The sequence below is a fragment of the Lemur catta genome, chromosome 16 (assembly GCF_020740605.2).
Source record: "Lemur catta isolate mLemCat1 chromosome 16, mLemCat1.pri, whole genome shotgun sequence".
NCBI lineage: Eukaryota > Metazoa > Chordata > Mammalia > Primates > Lemuridae > Lemur > Lemur catta.
In genome coordinates this window covers 45,396,998-45,411,006 of record NC_059143.1, presented here as the reverse complement: position 1 = coordinate 45,411,006, position 14,009 = coordinate 45,396,998, and the positions used below count along the sequence as shown (strand labels likewise).

At 40.5% G+C, this 14,009-nt stretch overlaps 1 protein-coding gene across 5 annotated transcripts in view; it reads right to left on the bottom strand.

Annotated features, from left to right (window-relative positions):
- ZCCHC2 (zinc finger CCHC-type containing 2) overlaps positions 1–14,009 on the bottom strand; it is a 59,973-nt gene that overhangs the window by 1,784 nt on the left and 44,180 nt on the right. For 2 of the 5 annotated variants that reach the window (XR_006729174.1, XR_006729175.1), the window contains exons 12-14: positions 10,663–10,791; positions 5,259–6,749; positions 4,158–4,298 (exon numbers count right to left, since the gene is read on the bottom strand). Coding sequence is in view for 3 of the 5 variants with exons in the window: in XM_045527342.1 (XP_045383298.1) it covers positions 4,231–4,298; positions 5,259–6,749; positions 10,663–10,791 (1,688 nt within the window). In the remaining 2 variants the exon portion in view is untranslated. Of the gene's footprint in view, positions 1–2,213; positions 4,299–5,258; positions 6,750–10,662; positions 10,792–14,009 lie in introns of those variants that run through there. The other 3 variants (XM_045527342.1, XM_045527340.1, XM_045527343.1) reach the window with 3 other exon arrangements.

Below are 14,009 nucleotides of genomic sequence, written 5' to 3'. Positions count from 1 at the left end.
CTGAAAGATCAGGACTACACCACTCCGAATGTACATATGGTCCATCCCCACCGTTAACTAACTGGTAAGCTCCAAGTAGGTTCTTTCGAGGGCAAGGAATACTTTGTATGTCTTTATCAGTGGATAGGGCAGGATTAACTAACCTTAGCCTAATGAGCCATGCCGGGTACCATACCACCCAAAGAACCATCACCGTCACTCCCGGATGAACACGTTCTCTTCCACACCTTCCCTGTCTCTTAAAACAGTATCACAGTCCTGTTCATCAAAATTGAAGTCAGCTAACTTCCAAGTGCCTTCTCAGTGCTATTTCATTATGCTGGACCTTTCCACATATTATGTTAACCTTCAGAGCCATAATTTAAGATAAACAATCTCATCTTACATCTAGGGAAAACGAAGCTCAGAGCTCCAAGGTTCCTTCTACATGGCTTCTGCATCCCTTTCTAAATGGGCATTACCAAGTCGATTCTTCCCGACCCTGGCCTTGCCCACCTTAGTCTAGGCCCTCCCCTAACCATCCTAACCAGGCCTCACCCTAACCGTCTCTCAACTTTCAGGCTTTCTGCATCCATCCAGTAACTTCCTCAAGTACCATCATCAACATGTTTTCCTTCTATTTAGAACTTGGTAACTTCTGATTTTTTAATCAACTACAAATTCTCCAGAGTCTGACTCCATTTTATCTACGGCATCTGCAGAGCTCCTCTTTCAAAATGTTTCCTCGACTACAGCTGTGTTTGTCTCCTTCTCCTGCCTCCCCGACAACACAACCGTCATTTCTGTTCCTGGGACACACAATTCTTGACCACTGTGCATCCCCTGCCCCTGGGGTGGCTGCCAACCCTCCCTGACCACACTGCAAGGCTCTTCAGACTTGCCTCCACCATGGGGCCTCACACACATATCCAGGCTGCACACGTGCCCCCGGCCTGGCACCAGGATACCTGCTCGGGAAGGTGTCAGGATGTGGACTCAGGGGTCCCTCCTACACTGTTGGTGTGAGTGTCAATCACTTGGAAAATATGGCAAATCTTAGAAAACTAAGTATGTGTGTGTCTTACAACCCAGCAATTGCACCCCAACAGTAATACCTGCGAGAACTCTCGCACACACCAATCAGGAGATGGGTACAAAAACGTTCCTAGCAGCCTTGTTTGTAGTAGCCAAAAAAATGAAAATCATCCAAATGTCCATTGACAGAATGGATAAATTATTTATCTATGTTCTTCCCCAATTCGATTACTATAGTGAAAATGAAAACTGTAGGACTTTAAAATCAGATAGCAGAGCCACTCACAGAAAACTAGGTACTAAAGGATACCCTTTTTATAAAGCTCAGGAAAAGCAAAAACAAACTATATATTTAGGAGGGATGTGAGAGGAAAAAAAAAGCAAAGGAATAATGCAACATTTGAGTTGTGGTAATCTTGGTGTAGTGGTGGAAGGAGGGAGATGGGACAGGTTAGGAACATAGGCAATGACACTGGAGACATTCTAGATAATTTGAAGTTGGGCTCATGACTTATACACACTACATACAGGTAGGTGCACATTTGCTGTTGAAAATGCAAGTTGATGCCCTGTAAACAATCAGGGAATCTCTAACTGTTTCAAACTCACTGCCCAGCTGGACACAGAGGGAACATTCACCAGATGGCTCCAGACAGTAACTCGGTGCCTGAGGGCTCGGGCCTCTTTGTCCAGGACTGTGTTGGGACTACGGGAAGGACATGGGCACATGGGCCTCCCAACAGCCTCTTGTAAATTATTGTGTAAAAACTCTCACTTCAGACTGGATTACAGAAGAGAATTTATAATGAAATAAAAGACATTTGATATTGTACTGAGACAGGTGCCTGGCTAACAAGATCACATTAACAAGTTTGAGAAATGAGGTCCTTTCCACTTTCGGTGGGGGTGGCCTACACCAGAAACATGCTCTGGGTTGACAAGGTCTCCTTGTTGATGGCACAGCCTCCGACGCAGTGGTGCTCAACACACACTGCCGTGCGGGGCCCCCTCTAGTGTTCACACGATGGCCCTACACAGTCAGGTCGTTGGGGAACAAAGGAAGAACATCCCACTGGTCAATAACGCTGGGATTCACCGCCCACATTAAAGGGAAATGGGTTGATTCTTTAAAAAAAAAAAAAAAATCACCATGTATGATGTCCTTTCACTTTTACAGACTTTGCAATAAGGCACAATTCTTAAGCTGTTTTTCATTTTTTTATTGCTGTTAATTCAAGGAAAAAAGGTTGCATAAAATCCAATCTGTTCTAGAAATATAAGTGGCCTTTCCAGTACATAACATTTCAAATATCAAAGTATATGGTAAACATACAAATAAGGAGAAGGTAACATACCTCCTATGTACAGTACAGTATTTTAAATCATAAAATAAGCTCCATAAAGTACAACTGGCAAGTGGTTCACAATGCGGCCCGTACGTGGCTTATCAAAACTCCCACTCGAACAACTCAACTGCAGCTTAACAATTAATTTAATCATGTGGTCCAAAAATACCCAGATCAAATAAAATATATTTAATCAAAATAATTTCCTTTACTCGAACTTTTTTTCTTTCTAAATTAAAGCTTTCATCTACCCTTTCACGCCCACCCCTTCCCCTTCCCCATAACTCCTACCCCTGAAAGTTTCAAAATGTACATTGGTGCTATAAATATAAATGCTACTTACGAACCATTAAGCTTCTCTTTTCTTCAAGTTTTTTCTTTTGTCTAGCAATCTGTTAGGCTTCTGAACCAAGACCAAATATTTAAGTTCCTCTGCTGCATACGAACATTACCCCACACAACAAAAATCTATCATTTCTGCTCTGTATTGAGGAATGGAAAAACAAAACCCCTAACCCCTTAGACCTGTGACTATACAGTGGTAGCTGTTTATCGCTGTTGAATGCAGCAGTCACCAAAAAATACACCCAGTCTTCCAGATAACCTCAGTGCACTTCAGGAAATCAAAAATTACCTGGAAGCAATTTAGTACATAGATTGGCTTTAAAAAAAATTTTTTTTTTAACAGCAGCATTAAACTTAGTGACACGACACTGACATGATTAATACCATCTTAACACACTCAGAATTCAGTCTTTCACATTATAATCAAGCATAGTGGTAAACTGTTATAAAAGTGACTTTGTTATGAGAGACAGGTTAGGGAACAGATACCTGACTTTTTGTAGAAACTCATAGCTTCTGATTGGATTGCAATAAACCACACACAATTTAAACACAACATAACACTGTAACAGTTGGTATAGGAAGGGAAGAAATCTTTACTCAAGTAGTGTCTCTTTGAGCACAACACGGTGGTAGACGACAAGTAAAATTGGCTGTGGACTTTCGTTACAAACACAAGCACACAGAGAACAACATTCACACCAGTGTGTTCACTTTGTGTCTCTCTGAAGCAACAGGCTAAAAAAGTATGATAGAAGTAAAAAGTTCTTTTTTTTTTTTTTTTTTTAAGAAAAAGCTTTTTGTCCATTTCATACATCCTGTTTTTTCAGTTTCATACGGTTTGACTTCTTCCTCCCTCTTCCACTTATTTTCATTTTTATGTGGACAAGCACTGCATATATGTATTTACGTGATGCTGTTTATTACATATATACACACTACTTTGGGAGTTTGATTTCTCCCATAAGATTAAGGTGAAACATTTTGCCCTTGGTTTATATGCAGAGCAGTTTACAGAAGTGTAGACAAGAATACTGCTGGCCACTCCTGCCTCAGGCTAGGGGAAGAGTGAGGGGTGGTGGGGAGAAAGGTGTAGTTTAGGGTGAAAGTGAGAAAAGCTGGGGAAGAAGCAAAGTTTCTTTTTTTCAAAACCATATGACTGTCACCAGTGTTGTAAAAAAAGGTCAAATACACAGTTTTAAAGATTCAGTAAACATTGCACACAGCAAGTATTCAGTGTAAAAAAAAGCACGCATCAACATTTTCCTTTTGATAATTTGTCTGGAAGTTTAAATTACACGTATCACACATATAAGCCTGTTGTTGAACCAGGAGACCAGAGGCTCAAAAGCATTGCATTCTTTCTTGTTTTGGACATCGGTACAGAGAAATGAAAAATCCCAACTGCATAGAAATCTAGGAAATGTATAGACAAAGAAACAAACAAAATACCTTTCCTTTCCTCCCCTCCACACCCCATGACTCCCCACACTTGAGTGTATTAAGTAGGCAAGCTTTACTTGTCTCAGTCTGCAGAATCCAACGTATCGTTAGAAGGGGGGAGGGGAGGTGCGTATCTCAGTCTGTAAGTGCCTAAAATGGGAAAGACAGAACTGCTAAGTCACCGCTTACAAGGAAACGTCATCACAAACCACTACAAGATAGCAAATGGGCATGCTCTTCACAAGGCACCTTCAGCACTAGTACCACTCCAAAACGGTCACTCACATCACTTCAAAAAAGTAACATGAAGTTTGTGCTTTAAGTTCAATCTAAAGCTATCGAACTTGATCTTCCTTTAAGAATGCCAAGTAAATATACTCCCAATTCAAGACTTTTTTTTCTTCCTGGGTAAGATTTGGCAAAATGACAAAGGCCAAATGCAAGTGAAAGACAACAGTTAAAGGTCAACAGTGAATCTGGTATCTCACTCACACCTAAGTATGAGCACCTTCTTTCTGATGGTAGTAATATTAAACTTAGTTCAAATTCCCCTATTGCCAAATCAGTGTTGAACTATTTTGTTCCTGTAAAATGCAACAGAATCTTGGATTTTTTTTTTTTTTTTAACATTTGCTGGGAAGGAAAAGTGTAACAGGGGGCGTATGCGTGAGGCCAGCTGGTTATGCAGATATACTAAATAGTTACTAGAAACCTTACATGTCAGGATGCCTGGATTACTTCCTACTTTTTCAGTATTTAAAAATTTTGCTTACTCTATGAAACAGGATTGTAGCTTTAAAAAAAAAGTGCTGCAAGCAAGAAATTTAACATTACAATAATGCGAATTCCCATAACATTCCTTGAAAAGTGCCTGTAAAGTTTATTCCTTAATTGAAAACTGAATTCCTCTGAACTTCCTTGTGCTCTGTGTGACCTGGGTCTACACTAGGTTTTCCGGTTGTATTTTATGATTTGTCACTGAAAACAGAATATCCGTAAATGAACACACAAACAGACCTTTCTGCTACAACAGAATCCCATGATCAGTAAGGAAAGGAAGGAGGAACGGGTGAACTCAAAAGCAAGTCCTCTGGGAGTTACTGTGATTACCTTGTTGGTTGGCCTCCATGGACGACTGCTTACAGTCCTGTGCATAGTGTCCGCTGACACCACAATTGTAACACGAGACATTCCCATTCTTCTTGGGTCCCGAACCACTGGTGTTGGCAACTACGTTAGGTGCTGGGTATACAGGATAGAATCTCCCGAACCCTGCCATCTGCTGCAGGCCATAGCTGGCCTGGCTCCCCATGACTGGGTCATGGACCAGTCCATTTGCATACGGAGTCTGAGGCAGAAAAAAAGGAAGTTGGTTTCCATTGCTCTGATGTGCTTGGTTGAGGTAGCTGCCATTGCAAATGGATGGCAGAGTAAAGAACGGGACTCGGTACATTGGTCCGGGCACTGGATTAGGATAATAGTAACTGTTTAGCTGAAGGTTTCCGTTGGTCCCACAGCTGCACCTTCGCCCACAAGAACCACAAGGACCTGAGCCCATCTGCTGCGGTGGCACTACCGTCCCGTTAGCGTTTGTGTTCCCCACAGCACTGATGTAAGATGTGCTGTCGCTCTGCGCAGTACTGTGGGTCAAAGCAGGGCTGGGGCTCGGGGCAGGGCCTGGGGTGTGGGTGGGAACCGCAGGAGGAGCAGTAGCCTGGGCCTGGCTGAGGCCCGTGCTGCCCGGCTGGGGGGAAGGTGCTGCTGTGTTGAGCACACTGGAGTTCTGACTGGGCAACACGCTGGCGGCAAGGGGGGAGCCTGGTAAGGTGTAGGAAGCTGGTGGCTGTGCGGCTGAGAGGCCAGCTGCTGGAAGAACTACCTTCACATTGGTAGGCTGAGGGACTGTCCCAGTGTTTCCCTCAATTTGAGGCACCATTTGATTTAGTCCTACCACTTGAGATGCAGATTTTGTGATGGGGTCTGTGGTAGCAACAGGAGATCCTGGAAAACTACCTGGGTTATGGACAGGAATAAAGGCAGTGTTTGGTGACCCGATGCTCAGACTTCCGGTTGGTTGTTGTGGGATGTTAACTGTGCAACTCTCCGAAGATCCCTGTGGTGGTGGCAATTTTAGCCTCTGCAATGTCAGGTGCAAAGCGGGAGTACTACTGTGCGGAAGGAAGGTTGACGGAATAGGTAAGGGGGAAGCCAGTAATTCGAGGTGCTTTTCTGATTCTCCAGCAGAAGCTGTCGGCCCTAGTATTCCAACAGGGGTTGAATTTGTGGACTCCCTTATTGCAGAGATATCAACAGGACTAGGGACAAGCATCCCTATTGTTTTACCATCAGCAGATTTGGGTGCAGGAACGACAACTTCAGACTTCTGGGCACCATTGTGCATGACACAGTGTAAAGTTGGCATAAAAGAAATATGCTGATACTTGGGCGAGTTTAAGGGATCTTCTAAAAGGTTTCCACTCTCATTTCCTAGTGAAGCAATTTGAACAGGTGGCTTGACAGTGACAGTCTGGTTGACAGAACCATAACTTGTAAACCTAGTTGTTGACGGATTCCCAGAATCCTCAGAATTGCTGTCTGTGTCTAAAGAAAACACACAAATACAGATATTGACACAAGCATAACTCCCATCTTTCTTGCTAGAACTAAAATTTAAGTAAATCTAAAATTAACTGTGAAGCTTGGAAGGTGTCCCTCCATTGTGTTTCCTAACAGTCCAAGCTGACCACCTTTTAACTTCTGGCTTTCTGTGGATCATACATGCTTTGTTTAAAAAATACAGGGATATAAACAAAAAACCAAAACAAAAGGTTATTTGGAGACTGAATGAAGCACAGTATAAAAACAGAGATTTATTTAATACTACCTTATTATAACTGAGAAAATTATTACTTTCAACCTTTATCAATTTTAGGCAATCCACTTGATTTAGATTCTGCACTGTCAATCAAACACAAGGTCTTCAATTTATCTCAGATAAATGACATAATTTAAAGAGTTCAATCAAGACAATATTTAACTCAAATATCTAAAGGTAGGGAATGGAAAAGAGTTTCTTAGAAGGAAATAAATATTCTTATTACTAAATATTTCAATGGGGGAAAGAAAATTTAAAGCATCTACTAATCATAAAATATGCTAGAATACAAGAAGCAGAAAAATATGAGAGTGTTGCCATTTCTCCAACATCAAAATGGCAAAATGGCACATTTATTTCTACTACTGCATTTCGCCCCCCCCACCCCCCTTAAAGAGACAGGGCCTCATTCTGTCACCTAGGCTGGAGTACAGTGGCATAATCATAAGCTCACTACAGCCTCAAACTCCTAAGCTCAAGAGATCCTCCGGCCTCAGCTTCCCATGTAGTTGGGGCTACAGGCACACATGAGCATGCCCAGATCATTTTTAAATTTTGTGTAGAGACGGGGTCTCACTGTGTTGCCCAGGCTGGTTCAAATTCCTGGTGTTGGTGATCCTCCTGCCTCAGCCTCCTGAGTCACTGGGATTACAGGTGTGAGCCACTGTGCCCGGCCTGTTTCTACTACTGCATCATTTTTATGCTTGTATACAGAAATAACTTCAATCAAGCCTTCCCCTGGATATCCGGACTTCTGGTATAAAGGGGGCAAAAGATAAAATCTAATTCACAATGTTTAAACATCATAAACCCAGATACTGCACTGATGTGTACACAGATCATTCAATTAAATGTGGTGCCTTTAAAGTTTTTCTGCTCAAAAATATATGCTGAATTACCCTAGATACTTAAAATATTTGTATTTATTTAATGTAAGAACTGGTTATATTCACCTGAAGATGTTAAAAATTTTTGAAACAGAGTACTAAAAACAAATTAGTCTTCCTGAAGAATGGTGAAATGAAATATAGTTATGGACACAGAATATCGGTGTTATTAATTCAGCTAATTAATTAATGAGTAAATGGTTCTAGCATAAACTTCCAAATATAGATTAATAATTGGGGTATTTCTTGCCAAACTTTGAAAAATAAAAAGTATCCAAAAAGCAATAACTTGTTTAAGGCATTGTATCTATACCATCACACCAGCGTGGAGTTAAAAATATTAACATAAGTTTAAAAGAAGCTTCTGCTTGAACTGCCTGTTAAAAATTTTTTTTCAAAAATTAAAAAAATATAAGTTTAAAAGAAGCTGAGATGTTTTCAGATAGTCAGTTAAATTTCTATATAAATTAGGCTTTGTTTAAATCTCAAGTCAAAGTAAATGGCCGTACGATTTTCAGTGGTCCCAAATGGTTTTCTGAGCACTGTAAGGACTCACCCAGACGGGATCAGACAGGTCTTGCCCGTTTTTCGCCCTGACTTCAGAAAGCGTCAGGTCCCAAGCAGAAACCAGCACACCCCACCCAGAACAGCAGCAAAGCCAGCCACGTGCTTTTCAAAATGGCCTTTTCATCCCCTCTGAACTCTAGAAATGATCAAAGTTCTCTACCCTAAGTAACATTTCCCCGGTTTGAGAGAGCCCTAAGTGCTTCTTTCATTTAGGGAAGGCTCATTTTGTCACTTAATAACTGAGCCTATTTGAAAACGGGCAAGCTCCTCCATACAGGCCCCCAAATCACGCTGACGACAGAAAAGGGCGGGCAGTTTCCACTGTAACCACCAGGCCACGTCTGCAGCGTGAGCTGAAGAGCCATGGAATCTCCTGTACATCCTACAGAATCACGTATAACATGCGCAGTGAAACATACTCAAAGCTTGCCTATTCTGGGTAAGGCATAAAAATTCTCTCATTTAAGCTTCATAATAGTTCTGTGAAATTGCTTTCATTTTTTCTTTCATGAGGAAAACCGCAGAGCATTTCATGCAGCATTGCCTCGGATTAGAACTGGGGGCGGAGTCACCGCGTGCTATATTTGGTGTGACTACAACGTAATGGCAAAGACTGACCGTAACTGCCTGTGGCGCAGCAACACTATTGCACGCTCCTTGGGACGGGACCCGTAATACAAAAGCTAAGGTCCCGGAGCGCTGCGGGCTGCACAGGAAGAAACTGCATGTGGCCGGAAGGATGAGGTCTAAGGATCTCTAGCTATCCACGGGTGGCCCAAGAGAAATCACTCGATACTGCCCACCAGCATGGGTCCACCCTATAACCACAGTGTTATTAATCAGATGTTGTTACTATGTGCAAAGACAGATCAGAATGGTGGAATAAGGACCTCTAATAATCCACTCCTCCATAAAAGCAATGAGAACCCTATCAAAAACTACCAAAATTAACTTTTTAAGAACTCTGAAAATTAACTAAAGGCTTACAGCAATCTGAGGAGTGTTTAAGAAAAACAGTTGCATCTGTAAGAACAGAAAGCCTCGTGGCGTTTTTCCCTTGCCATACTCCATTCCTTCTTTCTCCAGCTCTGAAGTAGCCCTGGAAACTAGCAGTCCCTCAACCACTTGGTGGCTATGAAAACCAGCAGCCTAGGAGCAACTAGAAGAAATAAAGGTTTGGAGTTACCCCAAAGCCACATCATCAAAGAACTGTCATGTTCTATTTGACCAGTCTGGCAGCTTGAGCTCACTCTGTATTATAGCCTCTTACCCAGAGGACATTTGTCATAATTAATCAGTGGCAATTGTTTAACAACGAGGCTCCCAGAGGCAGTATTACCAGTTGGGGCTAACAAGAGGCTGACCAAAAAACAAAATGAAAAACTGGGGAGTGAGATGTCCAGAGAGGGATCTGAAAAGCTTCAGTATATTCCTGGGAATCCAGAAGGCTATGATCATGCTTTGGCTGTGTGCATTCCCAGGGAAGACTGAGAAGGCCCTAAGCTCTCATTGCTGGCTGACTTTAAGCCTCTGTGCAAGTAAGAATTGAAGACATAATATGATACATACAGAAGACAACAAAATGGCAGATGTAAATTCTACCTCATCAGTAATTACATTATATATAAATGGGCAAATGGCAGAGCTCAGCAGAATGGATTAAAAAACATACCCTAAATTACATGTTGCTTAGAAGACATACACTTTCAAGACACAAATAGGTCTAAGGTAAAAGGATAGAAAACGAAGTCCCACGCAAGCAAAACAGCTGGAATGGCTATATTACTACCAGACAAAATAGACTTTAAGACAAAACTTGTTACTACAGACAAAGAAGGGTATCTTACAATGATAAAGGGATCAATCAAGAAGATATAAAAAGTATAAACATACATACATCTAACACACACATTTTCAATCTTTCTATACTAACTCTGTACTATGTCAGGATCCTGTCTTCTTTATATTTAATTTTATATGCAGTGAAATAAGCTTACAAAGTCAACATTGCTAGGAATTGCTAAGGCAATGGTCTATATGACACCCCTATACCAATTAAATTTATAATCAGTAATAGAATCTATAGGAACATAAAATTCCTTGTTTGACTCTGATTTGAAGAGACGACATTCCCTCCACCACCTCCTCCCCGACTTCTCCCCCTCTACCCTCTCCAAGAGCAAACCTCTGTCTTTTTCTTCTTCACTTTCAAAACTTTCTCTTCCATCATGTCGTGGACTAGACGGAGAACTGTAACTCTCTGAAGATGTTTCTCCACATGTGTCATGTCCAGATCCAATGTCCAAATTCACATCTAAAAATAACAACTCTATTTTAAAAAAATCTTAATTTCTAAATTGAACCATTAGAAATTAGTTGTAGCTATAATTTTTTTTCCAGTTTTCCTATAACCACCTAAAAAGCTGTTTTTGATGTACATGAATGTTCATTAATCACAATTTTAATTGAAAATATTGATAAATATACTCTTAAAGCAAAGGTACAGAAGAACAAGTCAATCTTACTGACTTCAAAAAGGAGTTAAGGTTCTTTGTAGGGTCTGTCCAATAATATTACTTTGAGGCACTAAGTCTAGATATTAATATTTTAACACCTCCGAGCTTATTGAAAAATTTCTTCTTTAAGAGAACTCAAGAATACAATGAAATGCCAAAATGTCTATTCAGTTAAAATTACTTCGCTTGAATATTAAGAATCAAATTCTTCCCATCTAGTAGACTGCGTAGCCCCTTAAGTTCTGCCCAAAGGCCACACCTATACCAAGGTGGGGAAGGACTGGGGTGTTGTCCCCACTATGGCCAACTAGCTATCTGCATTGAGCACGTAAGGACAGACTACTGGTATATCTAGTATTGGACATTCCCACGCTGGCCCAGACTTAGGGAACTGATCTATTCACTTCCGTACACCCGGGGGCTGGCACAACTTCTGCCCCACAGCAAGCATCCATCCAATACACATTCAGTGTACAAATCCCCACATAAGGGATTCCAGAGAGTGCCTAAAAACTATAGATAAGTGAATCACTTCCATGGCAACCTGGTACAACCAATAAAAGGTAATCATTATTAATCACTTGTATAAGAAAAAAGACATGATTTGTGTAATGAGCAATTCAGTTGACTAACCTGTGTCTTTTGGGTAGAAATATAACAGTGTTAAGATTGTTAAAGAAGACCTAGATTAGCCCAGCCACTCAAATGTTGGTTGAATATTGAAGAAAAATAAAGTCATTAGGAAATGCAGACATTACTAATTCCTTTTGGGTAATAAATTATATGTCAAACTACCAAGGGAAAACTACACAAAGTCTCACGAGGGTATAAGGAAAGTGGCAGAGGAGTTACAAGGGCAAGTGATAATTTTACAGAAAAGTAATCTGGAGTACACTAACAAAGCAACAGGCTCTGAATTACCAGTCACAACATGTCCAAAGAAAGAGATACAAGTCAACACAAATGGCTGTTTGAAGACAAGCTAATGTGCCACAGTAGCCAAACAACTTGGCATTAAATTGTACTACCATAACTGTAGCATGTACGGAAATCCTGAATATGAATATTTTAACCAGCATATAACAAAATGAACAATCCAAAGATTAAGAGAATCCAAGGTTCAACAGGATATTCTTCACAAAACAGAAAGGATGGACTAAAAGGGAACCACTGGGGTAGTGTTCACCAAAACTCAGGCATGGAAACTGTAGTGGGAGTCTTTGGAACTTCAAACAGCAAGTTTCAGAATACAATGAAGGGGGGGAAAAAAAGCAGCTCTCTCTCCAAGGGGCATAATTTACAAAACTATTTTCTTTACATTACACTAGCTAGTAGATATTCTAATCACCAAACTGCCATAATTAAATTGCAGCTTTCAAAGAAATAAATACATAAATCTAAACCTACACTACATGTAATCTTTTTGATGATTCAGAAGGTATTTCAGAACTGGGTAGAGTGAGAACTTCATGCTTGGAAATAATGTGATCCGATTCAGGTGCAGAAGCTGAGGGTGAAACAATTATGCCAAACGATACTCCACAAACTGCCCTTTTAAAAAGAAATGCAAACTTTAAATTTTTTGTCATGTTTCAAGTGATGGGAGGTCTTGCACATAATTAAGACAAAAACAAAAACCTAAGCTACCATTTTATCAATAAAAATATTGGTTATTTGTAATTATAAACAACAGAAGTCAGTTACAGAGTTAAGAACTGTTTAGATAAATCACAGGTATCAGAACTACATCTATTATCTGAAATATGAAAAGAAGCTGCAGACCTTTAAATCGTCCTAAACCTTTTAAAACATGCCGAGAGGTCAATCACCTCATTTCCCCCAAACTTTCTGGTGTCACAGTCAGCAACAGAAGAGTGGGCTGGCAGAAACCCTGAGTGATAACCTGGAACAGTGAGTGATCTCAATGATCTATTAAATACTTGAGGTAATGCACACGTCTCTTTAGAAGACAGACAAAAAGCTTGGGTTTTGAAAGAAAATACACTGCAAAGAATACAGATGAGTAATAGCACTGATTGCCTCCTGGGAGGAAATAACACAGAGGGAGGCAGTGAGGGATGTCGACTTTGCTCCCTTTTGGAATTTTGAGCTACAGGAATGTATTATCGCTCAAAATAATAGTTAAAATTTAAAATCAATAATAAATTTTAAAAAATTAAAAGTAAATAGTACATATCTTAGGCTAGAATGCACTATTTAAAAATCCAAACAATCTACTAATCAGAAGGACTCAGTATTTTCAGCTTCAATATGGTATCTACATTTTATATGAGCTGCTGTTCCCTAAGAGGAAAAAAAACCTTAAACATGTCTTGTGTTTACTGAATGATCACAAGGGAATTTGTTCTTGGTACCTTAATATTTCAAAGGAAAATTAATAAATAGATGGTTTTTGAGAAGTTAGACTTGGCATATATCTGAGCAACATGTGACATCAATGAGACAAGCTATAAGTAAGATGTATTTTACTCATAGTTACACTCCGTAAATGTAAATATATATGAATCAGTGACATACGAAGGACAAAGTAAGGTTTAATAAAGATTCAAACCCACAGCTGTCTGATCAAAGTCCATGTGCTTCTCTTCTAGAAATGAGGCTATAAAGGAAAGAACAGTACAAACCTCTTTTGCAAGCAGTAGCTCCTAAACGATGTGAGACAAGAGCCAGAGTGATCTTGTGGAGGGTGGTATATACCTGATAGGAATTTCGTCAGGAAAATGACCCAATTAAGTATGTACTTTAGGAGACAAATACAGTAGCACACCAGGAGTGATGGCTCATGCCTATAATCCCAGCACTCTGGGAAGCTGAGGCAGGAGGATCACTTGAGGCCAGGAGTTCAAGACCAGCCTGAGCTACATAGCAAGACCTTGTTTCTACAAAAAATACAAAAATTAGCCAGGCGTGGTGGTGTGCACCTGCAGTCCCAGCTACTCAGGAGGCTGAGGCAGGAGGATCGCTTAAACCCAGGAGTTGGAGGCTACAGTGAGCT